Source organism: Gallinula chloropus (assembly GCF_964237585.1).
Source record: "Gallinula chloropus genome assembly, chromosome: Z".
Lineage (NCBI taxonomy): Eukaryota > Metazoa > Chordata > Aves > Gruiformes > Rallidae > Gallinula > Gallinula chloropus.
The window spans coordinates 12,994,170-13,010,559 of NC_140089.1; the positions used below are offsets into that span (position 1 = coordinate 12,994,170).

Below are 16,390 nucleotides of genomic sequence, written 5' to 3' on the forward strand. Positions count from 1 at the left end.
TGTATTAATGGTGTATGTGCAACAAATACAGGTATGGAAACAAACTTCTCAGCAGAGCCAGACCTTGGGCATCTGTTTGCCAAGTACTTAGTGAAATCAGCACTTCATTACTTGTCTAGGTTTTTCTTCATGGCTGCCTATCACTTCACGATCAGGAAAGACAAAATATGTATGAGGAGATGTATTTCCTCAGAGAACTTTTTAAGAAACCCACAGAGTGTGTGAGAGTGCTTCTGCTGGCATTCATGCTGCAGCAGGACTTGCAGAACTGTGTTCTGACTGTTTTCATTAGCTGATGGGGGAGCAGCACTGCACCGTCGGCCCGGTTCTCTGCTAGAAGTAGGTGTAGAGACGAGTCGTGCAGAGATTTTCCCGCATCCCTGTAATTTATTTGGGTGGGACTGCAGCAGTACGAGCAGTGGAGATAAAGTACTGAGGATCGCTGAGTCAGATTTGAGTTGATAAAAATCTTAAATTACTTCGTTCTGTACTGAAGGAAAAAAACAAACCAGGTTAAGTTAGTTACTTGACCTGTGTGGCTGGATTTCCATCCGTGGTGGCTTGTGAGTACATGCAACTGACATAAAAGGAAAGCAAACATGGCCATGGAGTACATTGAGCACTCCAACATTTTCTGAGCAGCAGTTGGGTACAGAAGTACCGTTTCAGTTCATCACTGAAATAGCATGCATGTACAAAACAACAGAGCTTTGCTCTTTTACCAGTTTAAACTCTTGGAGACTAGGGCTTAGTCTCTGACTAAAAAACTGGCAATCCAGTGAGGAAAACCTTACCACAAGCAAGGCTGCAGCCCATCCTATTTCCAGTGCTGTAAAAGGCTCACTTCAGTGTATTTTGGAGAAAACCTTGCCGTCTCAGTGAGGCTGGTAGCTTTATTTACTATAATGATGTTGTTTTGACAGTGTTTATAGCAGCATCTGCATGAATTTATTCAGCAAAATCATACCAATTGCCAAGCAGAGGTCAGGATACCGGAGACAGGGAAGGGGAAACCCTCATGACAGGAGGAAAAGGGATTTCCTTTGAGCTGGGCTTAAAGATAATAGCAGAAGTGAAAAATGCAAAGCTGCAGATAGTCTGGTAGCTGCTTCTGGATTTGTGAGACAGAGTTGAATGCCAGCAGTGGAAATACAAACTGGTTATTTGCTGGGGAGGGAACACCCGTGCTGCAACGTGCTGTCCACCATCGCCTGCTCTGAGAGGAGGAGTGGGAGGTTCAAAGGTTATCATCCTATTTATGCTAATTGAGTTTGAGCTAAGCTCTTCCCAAGAAAAAAAGCCTCTTATTGAATTAGTTATTCAGTTCCTCAGGGTGCAAGTGGAATGGCTGAAACACTGTCTTAGAGTCTGCTTGGGGGGCCCTTGAAGAATACAGTCTTGATTTCTCTCAATTTAAGCATCCCTCAGATGAAAAGAAACCAGGAGACCTGGGAGACTTGTGTGCCTTTTGCTATTTAGTCTGTCTACAGAAGGGGCCAAACATGTTCAGGTACACAGCACCCTGGCAGGTTCTCTGCTTGTCCATGGAGCAGGGGCTGAGGGTAAGGAATATTTATTTTCATTATTTTAATAATATTGTTAAACAAGTGTAATTTGTATACTTAAGAATGTGCTGGGAAGGGGAGACAATGTCAGAGCTATCTACACAGAAAATGAAGGATCTATAGTGTAATGTTTATTCCTTCACTGTGTATTTCCATGTTGCTGTTATGTGAGGGAACAAGTCAGAAGAAACTATGTGAAAACAGTTTGTGTATGTTTATCGGCCTCTGCCTTTATATTCATACAGCAAACATATGTCACTCTATTCCAGAAAATGTTAATAATTTTTATTTCCTTAGCCCCTTCTATCTCCAGGCTTTTGAAAGGTTTATAGGACGAATTAATTAATTAAATCTCATAGCAGCCTTAGGAGATGCATGTTAAGGTAGGGTTGCAGCCTGGATAAGTATTTTATTCAAGGTCATGCAGCAAGTCTGCAGCAGATAGGAGAGTGAAATCCAGATCTTCTGAGTCCTCCTAGTTGCTTAATACCTGTTAGTTATCTTCTAAATTTTATTTTCTTCAAGACTACCTTGAGGATTCATGGAAGTACAGCAATTAACTGTGGAGGTAGACTGGCAAGACTGACATCTGAAAAGTGTAGATTTAAATGAACTTGGCCTGTCATTATTTGTACATTTATTCTGGCAGTCCATTGCAGTATTGTTTTCCATGAAAGCAGTCTACTAGTCTCTGATGGCATTTAATATGAAAGAGTTACTTTGCAATTCAAAAATACCTATTATGTTTCCTCAACTCTCCTGATTTTATCACAGCTCTTGAAATATTTGGTATGGTTTTCCTTTCCGAAAGATTTAAAATACCAGAAATACCTTTAATTTTTGAAAATAGGTTTCTAGCCCTAAAAGTTGTGAAGAAATACCAGAAAATACAGCTTCTAATTACTACCCTCTGATTTGCCTCTTTCTGCCCTCCAACCCCCAAGACATATATTTGTATAATTTTAGTTTTACAACTTGCTAGACTTGTATCTCACTACTTTTATGATTTTTGAAGAGTGATGGCTTTTATCAGCCTTTTCTAGAAAGCACGCACTTGGAAAACAGAGTGATTGAGGTCTGCATTCACAGCTGTTTTTCTGTACAAGGATAGCTTGCATTTGTTGTTGCTAAGTCCATTTTGACTATTCCCTTTCTAATCCTTTTATCTTAAGGGTTCCAAACTACACAGATTGTATAGATCACTTATCAGTCATTATGTAATCTTCTTTGGGATGGAGGTAGGATTTTGTGTGGTCAAAAGGGTGGCACCAGGACTTCCAAAGTGCTGGTATTTGTGCATTTCACCCCTGGAATGGGGTCTCTGGGATGTTTGTTGGATCTCCCTCGGCAGAGGTTTCAGTTTTCTAACTGTTCTTTCCTGTATGGAAAAAGCTTAGTTTTGGATGCATACGGATCTGCAGTATGTGTGTCACTGGCTTTCATAAGGAGCAGGAGAGGCTTTTCTGCAGAGGCTTCTCCCTTCTTTTCTCCACAGTGTCTTAATCAAACATAACTGAAAAAATTAAGAAAATACACAAATTGCTTTTTTGTCCTGGCTCTGTTTTAATATAGACAGTTCTTCAGTCATAAGTTACAGCCTATCTGAGACACCCATCCTACCAGAAACTGTAAAGGAAAAGAAAATTTGGCCGTGTGTCCAGTCGATCCCTCAAGGCATGGCATTCTGCGTTGAATTGTATGCAGTGCAGAGCTGTTCAAGTACTAGAGCAATGATCATAAATTTTGGATGTTTGGATCCAAGTGCATTAAGGTGTCAGAAAGCAGAATGCCAGCACTGGCTGCGGTTCAGTCACTGGGCTTCAATTCAGGGTACTGTCAAAGCCAAAAATTAAACAGGGTGCCTGAGGAGCACTCACATCAAATGAAATCAAGTGCCCGCTTTCTGTCAGAAAGGTTACAAGATTAAATACCTTTACTGTCCTTGCATTACAATCTTGTGATTGTGATGCCAGCTCGAACAGGAATGTGTGTGTTTCTGCTCAGACTGAAACCCGTCAGGCAGATGGCTGCTTCATGGAACTAAGCGGTGCCTTCAGCTTTCTTTCCTTTGTTGCCTGCTCAGAAACAGGCAGAGGTGCCTTCCCCATCATGATACTGCACCCCCCCCATGGATGAAGTCACACCTGCTATGGCTATGCCAGGCCATGAAGTCATAGCGTGCTGTCTACATACCACTCATTCATTACACATGTGCACTGACAGCTGTCTAGGATCAGGCTGGGGAGTGTTACATACAGCTGTGCTCAGAAGGTGAGAATTCCATAGGACTTTCTCAGGGTAGTGCTGCGGCGCTTCGAAACCTCAAGTATGGCAACAATGTGGAAGCTGCCCATAGCTCCTGGTTTAGAAATCTGCCTTGTATATGCTGAAAACAAACAATAGACCATAATATAAATATTTGTTTCTCTGAGTTATTTGCTTATCTCTGTTGCAGTGGGCTAATTAAGCAAGCCCATGAAAGTTTCACATTACCTTTTGCCTATGCAGGCACTGGTGCACATTAATATTTATTAAATGATATTAATAAGACAGCTGATGAGAGTCTAGCATTGACCTTTCTGGAGGAAGGCCTCAGTATTTCATGTCTGCTGTTAAGTGAGCCTGTGGTCCGGCCAACATCGCCATTTAGCATTTCATACTTGGATGACTCTCCAGCTTGCCTTTGACTTGCATGAAAGCTGCGGTCGACATGCAGGCCTGCAGCCTGCTCCCGCTGGAGTCAGAGGCCAAGCTGTCCTTGGTGCAGAGCTGGGTGTTCGAAGAAAAGGTGACAGTAGTTTGAAGATGCTATTTATAGTGATACCAACTGTGGAGAGATTTTGCCGAAACATTATTGTTAGGGGCTTTGGAGTTAGCATAGATATGATTAGTGAAAAGGCAGGGCCACCTCTGGTCTCTTGGTACATAGCAAAACTGTTACAAGACTAATTAGGGGCATATTCAGGCAGTGCAGTATTACTAGTAATTTGATTTAATGAATGCTGCTCATTTGAAAAGCTGTAATTTGCGCTTAGCCCTTAGGAAGTAAGGAGGAACTGAAGGAACATAAATTCCCTAAAGCAGAGGCAAAGCCTCTCCAGGTGTGTGACTAAAGGACATCATAAGCCTTACCAGAAACAAATAAAGACCATAAATCATTCAAGTTCTGCAGTTGCTCTGTCAGGTTGGGCATTCTGAATTTACCTGAATTGTTGAGTGCTGTATGTTTGCACTAAATCATTTTTAATTAAAGGTCAAATAAAACTGAGAAGGTCTTATTGGTAAAGGTAGATTCAATCCTTTCTCTTTTCTGGGGGTAAATTTTGCTTGGCTAGGTGGTATTTTTCCTTTATACATACAGCTGTTTGTTTGTTCTGACATTTCTAGATTTTAGTGCATTGCTAGGTGATACAGAAAGGCAAGATTTGGAGGAAATACTGGAGTTGGTTATTATTACATGCATATAATCTGTTTCTAGCTAATGGTTCTAAATACCATGTATTAAGTCCAGCACTGAAAGCAAGTATATCTTCATACCTAACCAAAACTGCCCTCATTATATCTTCAGTGATTCAGATGAAGTAATCTGTGGTATGTTCTCTTCAGAGGACAGAACTGGTATTATTTCCTGGTGTATTTCAGGAAGGAGGCTCTTGAGAGTGATCTAGCATAACTCTCCAGCCCTTGTAAGAACCTCTATTCCCAGGCAAATAAATATCCCCACAAAGTGAAAAATAATCATCTCGTCTTCATTTCAAGTGGTGTTTTCAGACCAGTAATTTGTTTTGGTAAACAAATGCAAAAACATCCTCAGAGGACCTGATTTAGGCTTAACATTATGCATTAGCAGAGGATGACTCTTTGATTACATAGATTTGGATCAGGTAGTGCCATACAAGCAAAGAGCCTCTGTGTCCAACAATGTAAACAGAAAAAAGGGCAAGGAAGGCACAGCGTGACAGGATGGTGCTTGCACACAAGAGGTTCTGTCCTCTCTGCACTGCCAGGATTTTTGGTTCTGAGTGTTGGACTAATTAGCAGGTCTCTGAAACTCTTAGTTTATGCAGTTGAAGGATCCTAGAGGAATTTCAGCCTGTTTTAAAAATGACTAAAGAAAAGTTCCTAGCCTTTTCTGGTTGAAGAGATAATTTTGAAAATAGGTGTCATGGTTTAATCTGACTGGCAGCTAAAACAACCATACAGCCATTCGCTCACTGCCACCCGACCACCCCACCACTCCCCCCGCCCCCCCCCCCCCGCCCCACCAGACAGATGTGGATGGAAAAGAAAAAGTTAAAAAAAAAAAGGTTAAACTTGTGGGTTGAAATAAAGATAGTTTAATAGAACAGAAAAGGAAGACAATCACATCATCATGATAAAAGAATACACAAGACAAGTGATGCACAGTGCAACTGCTTATCATCCAAAGCTGATATTCAGCTAGTTCTCTAGGCAAACTAGTTCCTGGTCAACCCTCAGCTATGAACAGAACATAGCATCATAAAGTATGATGGTATGGACCATCCCTTTGGTCAGTTTAGGTTGGCTGTCCTGGCTGTGTCCCTTCCCAGGTTCTCAACCCCAGCCCCCCAGCTTTTTGTTTTCAGAGCAGTAGGAGAAGCTGAAAAGTCCTTGACTGGTAACCACTAAAACATCAGTGTGTTATCAACATTGCTGTCATTTGAAATCCAAACACAGCACTACACCAGCTACTAGGAAGAAAATTAACTCTTTCCTTGCGGGAAACAGGATAAAAATTCAGACTGACCTCTGAGGACTTAAAAAGCATGAGGAAAATAAAATGGACTATATAGCTACATTTTTGTGCTTTTAAATGCTATTTCTTGGCTTTATGGAACTTTAGTAATCACATCAGAGCAAATGGAATTAGTTTTACTGTTTTACGATTAAGGAGGTTTAGTACCATTTGGGGGTTGGACCTGACGATCTCTAGAGGTCCCTTCCAACCCCTACAATTCTGTGATTTTATGATACCATCAGATGCCAGCAATTCAAGTTTATGCACATTATTGTAGTATTATGGGTCATTTTATCTCTGCTGTTTGTACCCACTCTGCTACAAACTGCACTTAAACCACTTCCTCCCTGTTGTTTCTGTTGCTACATTGATGCCCATAATTTTGCCTTTCAGAAGTGCTACTGGTTCTTTAAACTTCTGTTTTCCTTCCTAATCTTTAGTCATTTAAGGTTGACCCCAAGCAACTGAGGTTTGCCCAAGGTATAGAACCACTCACTGCTCTTTGTTTTGCATATGACCAGTGTGCAATTGCACTTCTAATAGACTGAAGAGGATGCTTTTGGGAATGGGATTTGAATAGTTGGCCTTTAAATGTTATTTGTTAATCATTTCCGGGTTTAAAAAAAAAACAACCTAGTAATTTTCAGTGACTACTGTTTTCAGGTACATTTCATATCTTGGAACTTAAACCTCATAAGTATTGGAATTTTAAATAGGGTTGTAAAGCAAAAAAAACCAAACAAGTGAGTGTACTTTAAATGAAAGATATTTAACTGAGTGGAAGAGGTATGGTCCTCCCATTATGATATTTATCTGGTTGCCCTTGAGTAGCCCAGCAATTTCAAACCAAGCAATCCTGTTCCAAAATTAAAGAAATGCAGATGAGCAAAACATGCTAATTATTTGAATTATTAAATCTAGGACTCCCAACATCAAATTTGCAGAAACATCTTCTAACAAGAAGAATGTCTGACTCTTTGTATAATTCCATACTTTCAAGGTTGTAATAATACTCCCTGCTAATTTTTAGCAACATAATTTTAACTCTGCCTCAGAACCTAAACCTGTATTTCTCACAAGGTCTTTGACATCTCCCACTATTTTCTTCACTGTAAAATATATCTGTTTTGATACTGAGCATAATTGTTGGCCAGATGAGAAATACTGCTCTTGGTATACTAGTATTGATCAACTTGGAGATTGCTATGTGATCTTTGAATGCAACATCAGAGAAATCCAGAGAGTAGCTTGCCACCAAAGCATGAATTTTACTGATATTTATTACTGATAGTAATAAAATCCAGGAAACTAGAAGCCAAGAAATGGGAGCTCCAGACATCCAAAGACCTTGCTAGAAGCATCAACATTTTGCTTAACAGATTGCAGAATATCATGCATTCATCTCAGTTGAGCTCAGCCTGGATTTAGTATTTAAATCATCACGCCCTGCATGAAGGAATCCCAATTATTTGTCCACCAGTGGGGCAGAGAGGAAATAATGGTGAAAACAGGGCCTAGAAGTGGTAGAAGAATGGAAGAGCCTGGAACAAAAGAGAAAATGAGGGAGAAACAGACCCATCCATCAGGAACAGAAGGTGTAGGAAGGCTTATTGAGGTCCTCAGTGTTAAGGTACTGGAGAAGACAGAAGAAAGGTAATAATGATCAACTGGGGTAAAGAAGGAATGATAGTGTCAGCACGTTCCCTGACAGCTAACCAGATCCTTTCCAGAACAATGTGTTTTGTGCTGACCACCATGTTCACTTTCCTCATTCAGTGAGAAAGACTTTCAAGGCTTCTTCTCAACATGTTGCAACTCGATTGTTTAAGTATGCTGCTACGTACTTTGATTGCCATTTTCTGGCAGTAATAAGGACTAGTCTCTGATGATGTGTTGATAATTTATACTGGGTTCATGTTGGTATAAACTTTAAATAATTAAAACTTGGCTCCAGTTCGCATTAAAAGATTGTTGCTCATTTTGTGCTGGGAAAGCAAAAAAATACCTGTACTTAAGGACAGAATGGAGCTGAAGTCAATTTTTTATCATAATTCCTGGAAAAAGAATTTGTCCAAGCCATGGCAATCAACAGGGAAAAAAATTTCTTGAGCAAAGTTGCAGTAAAATACATCATTAATCATAACCCACCCACATCCAGGCACCATATCACCAGGCACTTCACTGGAGGAAGGAACAGTACTGCTGGTATTCATGACTCATTATATTCATGGGTCAGCTGTGATCACGTTATGACTGGCATTGTGACACAGACCACTAGGTTTCCCTGAGTTGACTTGTGTTTGGATTAGAGCTTATCTTTTAGAAAAACATCCAGTTTTGATTCCACATGTCCTGTAAGGGAGCATTCATCACAGCCTGTTTTAAATTGTTCCCTTCATTAATTATACTCACAGCTAACAGCTTCCTGTTAGAAGATATGTATTATTTTACTCTTGGTCTCCCTGAACACTCCCAGTGCAGACAGAAATTTCTTGTGCTTCTTGCTCCTCTGAGAACTCCTTTAACTTTGGCTTTGTCTGAAGATTGTTGACTGATTGCTTTTTTTCTCTTGCATAACCTGCAGGCTTGGAAGACACTCTGATTTATGACTTTAATTACTGTCTGTCTAACCATTTAAAAAACCTTCTCAGTGTCTTCCTTCAAGTCTTACTTACCATTGTTGTGATGCCAACACACACCTGTGGCTGGGAATAGTAAGGTCGATGGCATGTGCATGTTCTCTGCTTTTAGTCCATGATACTTTCACGTTGTTGTCACCTGATAACTGACCCCTACCTTCGTGTGTCCATCTCTTTGCTTAGCTCAGGTTCAAAGCTGTGACCAGGCTATTACTGCTGTGTTAAAATTAGGATAGTGTCTAGTACATTAAGGCCGATGTCTGGGATGGAGCTGTTGCTTCAGAGCATTAATCAGATTTCCTGATGAGATGGTCATGGTGAAGTGTCTTGGTTAAAAGGTAATTTCGTACTTTTAGCATAGTTTGGGTCTATACTTACATTATCATTTCCACTACAAAATTGAAATATGACATCAGAGACTCGTCTCTTCATCCTTCGGGTTGGATGAGGACCATTGGCAGTCATGTGCATCCCTTGCTGCAGAATGAGCAGGTTTAGAGGCAAACCCAGCAGCCACCTGGGCTCCAGCCTGTGTTACTAGCCCAAACAGTACTTTTGCCAAACCAAGGAACAAGGTTTCTGTGTAAAAAACAGAGTGGTGATGGAATGCAACATGCAGGTCTGAGCCTGGGTGAGCTCAACTAGCAAGACATACCCTTAGTTACACTGCAGTTTTTGGCACTGCTTCTGTAATAGCTAACTTCACAAAGCTATGATCTTTATCCTTTTTGAGACCACACTAATTGGTAAGAAGGGATGTCAGTGCTAACCCACCTTTAAGCACATTACCAGGTTGTTACTTAGTTGCTGAGATGTTCAGGGTCCCCTAATTGAATCCACATATTACCTTGGGTAAATTCTGCTTAGCTGCCTTACACAGTGAAGCAGACGTGTTTTTTGAAAGTTATCAGTTGACTTAATATGAAATAGTTCTTTATGCATGTTACAGAGAGTCCAAAGTTGGAAGGTGTAGCCAAGCAGGATGGTGCCCCCTGAGCAGAGTACCAAGGTGCTATGAAAATCATTTCTGGGTGGAAGAACAACATGCTCTTCTTGTTCCCTGACAAAACAGTCCAGATCCAACCTAGGTCAAGTTGAATTACCCCTTTAGAAGCTGGGTACTTCATGTCCTAGTCAACATTGGCAATAACGATCATCCTTGGTTTGGAGAAGTGTCAGCCCTTGGACTGTGGTGTGAGTGTTTTATATTCAGCTATTGGCAAACTTTGAATTAGTCTGGGTAACTTTCCTATTGAGTTTGTAATGAAGGTTTTGTAGCACTGTCCACCTTTCCTTTCAGCATCTGAGATCCTCAAGCATTAGACACTATGTTAGTGGTCAGACTGGCCTTCTGGTATGTATTTTATTTTTTCTCTTGGTGGGACCTTGACAGCCCAAACTGGCAAAGTTGAAAACCTAAAATTCAGCATTTAAATCTGAATGTGTATGCATCAGTAACATCTAAATGTGTCAGGCCCAGAAACCATTTTTTAAGGTGTCAGAAACTGAATCCGGGAGTTTAACTTTAAGCAGTAGGGTTCCAGCATTTTTGTTTTAAGGGCCTGGTCTGCAGTGTTTGTGGTTCCAAAAAACAATGATCTCTGCTTTCAATACATCTGGAGTTGGTCCAGCTCTCTGCTGTTGTCCATGTGCAAGCTGCTGCTCGCCATTCCAGGAGAGGCAGTTTCCCACGTTCATCCCACTTGCAAACAGCAGAACAACTTGATTTTCTTCAAGTGGCTTTCTTACAGTGAGTGACTTTTTAATGACATTTGTTGTATCCTTGTATTTGTAGTGAGTTCATGGTGATTTTGAGGTAGTGCTATGATTATGGGCTTAATTTTATTTGTCTTTTAATATTAGACCTGCTAAGAGGATTTTTTTTTCACCTGTGATGTAAGAAATGTTAAACACTATCTGATGAAAATGCATTTGTTATTTATAGGTAAATCCAATTATTTAGTTAGTTAATGGATCTTAAAAATAGCCGTAAGAAATGGTCATTTATTTATTTGCCAACAATTGACTGTTACTTTCCTGCATGAAAAGCATCCATTCAGATTAATTGATTGGTGGGCACTCAGCTTTGTGAGAGGAAATCCAGACCTGTTAGCACAGCTTTATCTTACATGTCATAGATAACAGACAACTCAGTGCTTATTGAGCCACCCTGTAATTGCATTAGTCTGTAAACTTCTGGTGGCCTGATTTCCCCTCTTATTATGCTGAATGAGAAGAACTGGAGACATACTTGAATATTTGCACTTGTAGATTAGAGATTTCCTTTTTTGGAGGTCTGCTTTACTGGCTTGGGGTTTTTTTGGTTGTTAAAAATGAGACATGTTTTTAGTCTGTTGTTATTTTTAGTTCTGCCAGAAAACTGTAATGCATTAAGTCCTGCATATTAAAAAAAATGTTAGTTTGTTCTAAGTTTATTTATAGCTCACAGATCTCACATGATGAAGACTGCCAGCTTTAAGTCATCATAAAGAATACAAACTGACTTCTGAGATTAGTGGTTGTATTTATTTTTCTAGTTATGATAACTAATTTAGGTCCCTGCCTTATTTTGAATGTGTCAATTCTGATAAATTGAATTCAACTCATAGAGTACACACGACTGCTGTCTTGACATTTAGTGAGTTGCAAAGCACATAAAAAGAAAAAAACCCGCATTTCTATCTTCTTTGTAAAAGTTCCTTTTGAACAATCACGTTCTTGTTCTGTCACTCAGAAAGGGAAAACACCAAAACTAGCATGTCAGTTGGGGAAGGGAAAAAAAAAAGTGCTGCGTTGTTTTAATTGTGTGAAAATTGAGCTTGAGATTTTTCCCAGCATTCTGAGCTCCTAAGCTCCCCTGCATCAAAACTAGAGAAGCTACCTGGAGGCAGTAAAGTTAGACAGGTGCTTGAGCATGTTTTGGGACCCTAAGGCAAGTGGAAGGAATTTTGGGCAAGGAGGAAGGAGTTTTGGAGGGGATGCTAGAGGCAGGTGTGGTTGCTTCAGCTGGCAGCTGCCACAGCCTCCCCCTGCCCTGCAGCTGCTCCTAAGAAAGTAAACAGATATGGTTTGTCCCAAATCTGCATGATCAGAGAATTCTGTTCAGATGAGAGCTAGGCACACACCAAACAGATAGACAGTTTGTGCTTCAAACCTCAAGCTTTCAGCCTGAAAGCGATTACAGTTCCCCTACTCTTACAGTGACTGTTAATAATGCAAAAAGAAATCTTGGAGTTAACCTTTTCCTGCAAACCAAGCCCCTTGTTTACTAACCAGTCAGTCAAAAAAGTGGCACTGAGAAATAAAAGGTATGGTGAGGCTAAACATATGGAAGGAGGTAGGTGTTCTTGTAACAGCAGAGGAAATACAGATGGGCTTTATGGGTTTCTTCTTGTGTCTGGGCTGTCCAGATTGCAACTTAATTCATAGAATTGCAGTGCCAACCCATGTTTCTCTAGCTGCCTCTGTGCAGACCATTTCATTCATCGTACAGGAATACAGGCTGGGGAGACACTCCAAGCTGGGCTGCCTTTCCCAGACCTAGAATTTGCTGCGAGGTAGAATATATTGACAGATGCATGGATGCATGAGATAAAGTTCACCACGAAGTCACCCTCTGGCCCCACAGCCAGTTACCGCAGTGAGGGGGCTGCTGCCTCCCTGCTTCCCTCAAGCTATATAAAAATGCTCATCCTGTACGTGTGGTCATGCTGACTCTCAGGTGTATTGCTGCCAGGGAGAGCTTTTCTCTGCCCTTAAAGACAGCTGCAGGTGGTGGACACGTTCTAGTACAATATTTGCAATTTCTTTCCAAAACCCTGCATCCTTGTCATTGTTAGAGCCTCAATTTGCTCAGCAGCTGGTGTGAGCCCAAGAAATCATTATGGGTTGATTTTATTGTTGCTATTGCTGTAATAGGAGGAGGGAATTAAAAACAAATCTCTCCATGCTGATGTTTGCCTAGAGTGTGAGACAGCACGTTGGTTTAGAGACTGATACATCACCCCAGCTTGTAGCTGAACACTTGAAAATGCCAAACAGGAGGACTGCTGGGCAGTTGATGAGCTGTGTTTCAGCTTTGCATTCAGAGTGGGATCCTTACACAGAACCTCAGCAGAGGTCAGCTTGGGCAGAGGCAGGATGAACAGGCTCAAACCGTGGGGATCTTGCTATTACAAGACGGCACACGGAAGGAACATTGCTTGATGCACATAGCATGACCCCTTTCACTGAGATACGAGCAGGTGGTGGATGAAGGAAGCCAGAGGAAGAGGGACAGCTGACACTGAAAAGAAAACTTGAGGAAAAACAAACAAGGAAGAGAAAACACTCTGGAAAAAAGTCAGAAAAGAGAAATTGCAGAAATGTGTGGTTTTGAGGGTAATCATCGTTGCCAGTTCTGCAGCCTGCAAGAGGAAGCAGCAGCTCCTTGTTTCTCTCAGCAGTGATGGAGCAGAATAGGTCTTTACCAGACCTCCCGCACAGAGCCACTGTGATGCTCACGCCTGCCTGAGAGAAAGTTACTTTTCAGTGACAGAAATGGTGGGAGGTCTCAGGTAATGGACTGCTGTCTCAGGGTCTGGCACACATCTGGCAAGTCTTCTGTCAGTGGCAAGCATCTTCATTAATAAATGTCACTTGACGATGTCACTGCTTACAGCAATACACTGAGCTCATGCCCACACAGATGGGGCAGAACACCTGGAAGGTTGGATTGAGCAGCTAGGGAAGGGAAGGGAAGGGAAGGGAAGGGAAGGGAAGGGAAGGGAAGGGAAGGGAAGGGAAGGGAAGGGAAGGGAAGGGAAGGGAAGGGAAGGGAAGGGAAGGGAAGGGAAGGGAAGGGAAGGGAAGGGAAGGGAAGGGAAGGGAAGGGAAGGGAAGGGAAGGGAAGGGAAGGGAAGGGAAGGGAAGGGAAGGGAAGGGAAGGGAAGGGAAGGGAAGGGAAGGGAAGGGAAGGGAAGGGAAGGGAAGGGAAGGGAAGGGAAGGGAAGGGAAGGGAAGGATGAACAGCTGCCTCAATTCTCAGTCTAGCAGATTTTTTCATCTGAAAACACAGTATTTGTATAGTAGGATTTGAGGCCTGCCAATATGTAATAGTTTGTAATTTCTGGGTCTAAGGCCTAATTCATGCTGTCTGTTTGAATCTCTGTGAAAAGAAGTTGACAAATAGGGCAACGCAGCCCAACAGGGTATCAGCAACAGTTCTGTAAGCTGTCTGCATCTCACACACAGTACAGATTTACAGACAGCTCTTCGCCATCAGTTCTTTAATGAGGAGAAATAAATTTGCAAGAGAATATTTTAAAATCATGTCATTAAGAAATCATGTTGTAATGCTCTTAGAAAATAAAAAAAAATAGTCTCTCCCATGTGTTCTATGAATTAATTTAACGTACAAATAAAAGATACTAGTAGCCCTCTCCTTAGGAAGATTTTGGTATTAAACATCTTTTATTCAAATTTATTTTTTAAAATGCACACAAAATCTCACTTACACTTCAGGATTAAGTACGTGCAAACCTGTATGCACATGTGTTGACTTTCAGAGTGCATAGCCTTTTCTTCTGATTATTTCGACTTTGAACGTCTTGTCCTTGTGTGATTTTTCAGCCCCAGTATGGAAAAGCTCCTTCAGCATTCTCCTTCACCTCCCTCTCCGAAGTGCGAAAGGCAGTTCAGATATTTCCAACCCAGCATTTTTTTTAATAAGAAAATATTATTGCATCAGGAGGAGTATGCTTATAGTGGAACATGGTGCTGGTTTCATTGCCTTTACTGTTGGCAAGCTCATTCCTGTTTTCTCATCTTCTGCTTTATTGTTTAATCTTCTGTCTCAGAAAGCAGTGGAATTTCAGGGGGGATCCTGTAGCCCCAGAATTCATGTTGTACCTCTGCTCAGGGAGAAATTCATTACTTTTACTGATGAATTTGCTGAAGAATTAACTAAATTTTAATGCTGAATTTATGTAGGGTGTCATACTACAATCATATTTAAAACTTTTTGCACGCTGCCATCAATATAGTGAAGCTTAAATTTATAGCAGGGAGCCCTATAAGAAATTCGTTAACACTGGGAAATAAGCCAGTGCCTCAACACAGGCTTATTGGTAAGACACTACTGGAAAATTTAAAATAATTGTCTCCAAATACTATAAAATCACTGCACATTCATGTTTCTTTTGCAGTTAAAGTTGCCTTAACATTTTCTGATAGTCCACTGTTCATTTGATAAGTAGCACAGTGCTCATCTTTTTCTGTAGGCCTGGAGTCTTTCTGGATGGCATTAGATGTATGTCTAAGATTGAAGCTGTGAGGAGACATCTTACTTGTGTTTTCCTACACCTTTCTGGAGGCACAGGAAAGCAAGATTATGGATTTCTGGAAGGTTTTTGAAAAATGAATTTAAGGATGGGTTTTTACTAGAAATAACCTGCCTGTACATCCAAAGCTATGTGCCACTCTTTTTCAAGTAAAATTTAATTCTTTGAACCCTGCACTCTTGGGAGGCTTAGCCTCAGAAGTTGCTGCCTGGCACCAGAGACACTTAACATCAGTTGGCTGCTCAAAATCATCTTGCTGCTTGTGCAGGATTCCTTCTGAACACCCAACTCTGCTGATGCTGAGTGATGATGAGAGGCAGGAGGCTAAGGGTTTGGCAAGGAGGCAGGAAGACACAGAGGGAGACAGGGAGAAGAATCCTCAGTGATCTTTTCTGTGCCATAAAGTAATTTTATTGTTGCTGTTGCTGTTTAATAAGCAGAGCTAAAATTAATCAATTATAACAGAAAAATTTTAAAAAGCAAACCAACCCTGGGTTTGGAATTTTGTTAATAAAAAACCAAAACAAAACCTGGGTTTGGAATTTTGTTTTGACATTTGCCCATGTTAAGTATAAAAGTAATGACAGCTGGCTAATTACAAAGAAGCATTAAACACAACTTGAAAATTACACATCTTTTCTAAGCTTGGGACTGTTTGACAGTTGGCAATAGGCTAGTCATATCCAACTGATGCTGGTGAGATGCCCCATGCTTCTTAATGGTCTTGTTGAGGTAGGCAGCAGGTAGGAGTGGCTGCTGTAGTGGTTGCTGTTAGTGCAATCAAGTGTCTCGTTCTTTCCAGTCTGCTGGGATTTCCCCTTCCTACTTTTCTCTGTATATGTTTAGTTGAACTACTGTGTTCATTCAAACCTACAGCAACCTCACACCTGTAACAACCCTGTATGTTCCTGGGTTATACTTAGAGGAACTTGCTTAAATCTGTTTTAGTTAACATATTCAACAGATGGTGATGGGAGGGTCTCCTGATAATACCCAACTTTCTTCTGAAACCTGAGGTAAACTGCAGACAGCCTGAAGTATTTTCACTTCAGTCCTCAAGTTCCCTAAAAGTTCATTAAGTTTTCTGTAAATACAGGCACAGGTTTG

At 41.0% G+C, this 16,390-nt stretch overlaps 1 protein-coding gene across 1 annotated transcript in view; it reads left to right on the plus strand.

Annotated features, from left to right (window-relative positions):
• Positions 1–1,502: 1,502 nt before the first annotated feature.
• The window catches only part of LOC311203221 (PALM2-AKAP2 fusion protein-like), a gene marked incomplete at its 5' end in the record, with an annotated part of 50,940 nt that continues 36,052 nt past the window's right edge, over positions 1,503–16,390 (plus strand). The window contains one exon of the mRNA XM_084277874.1: positions 1,503–1,562. Within this exon, the coding sequence (XP_084134000.1) occupies positions 1,503–1,562 (60 nt within the window). The remainder of the gene's footprint in view (positions 1,563–16,390) is intronic.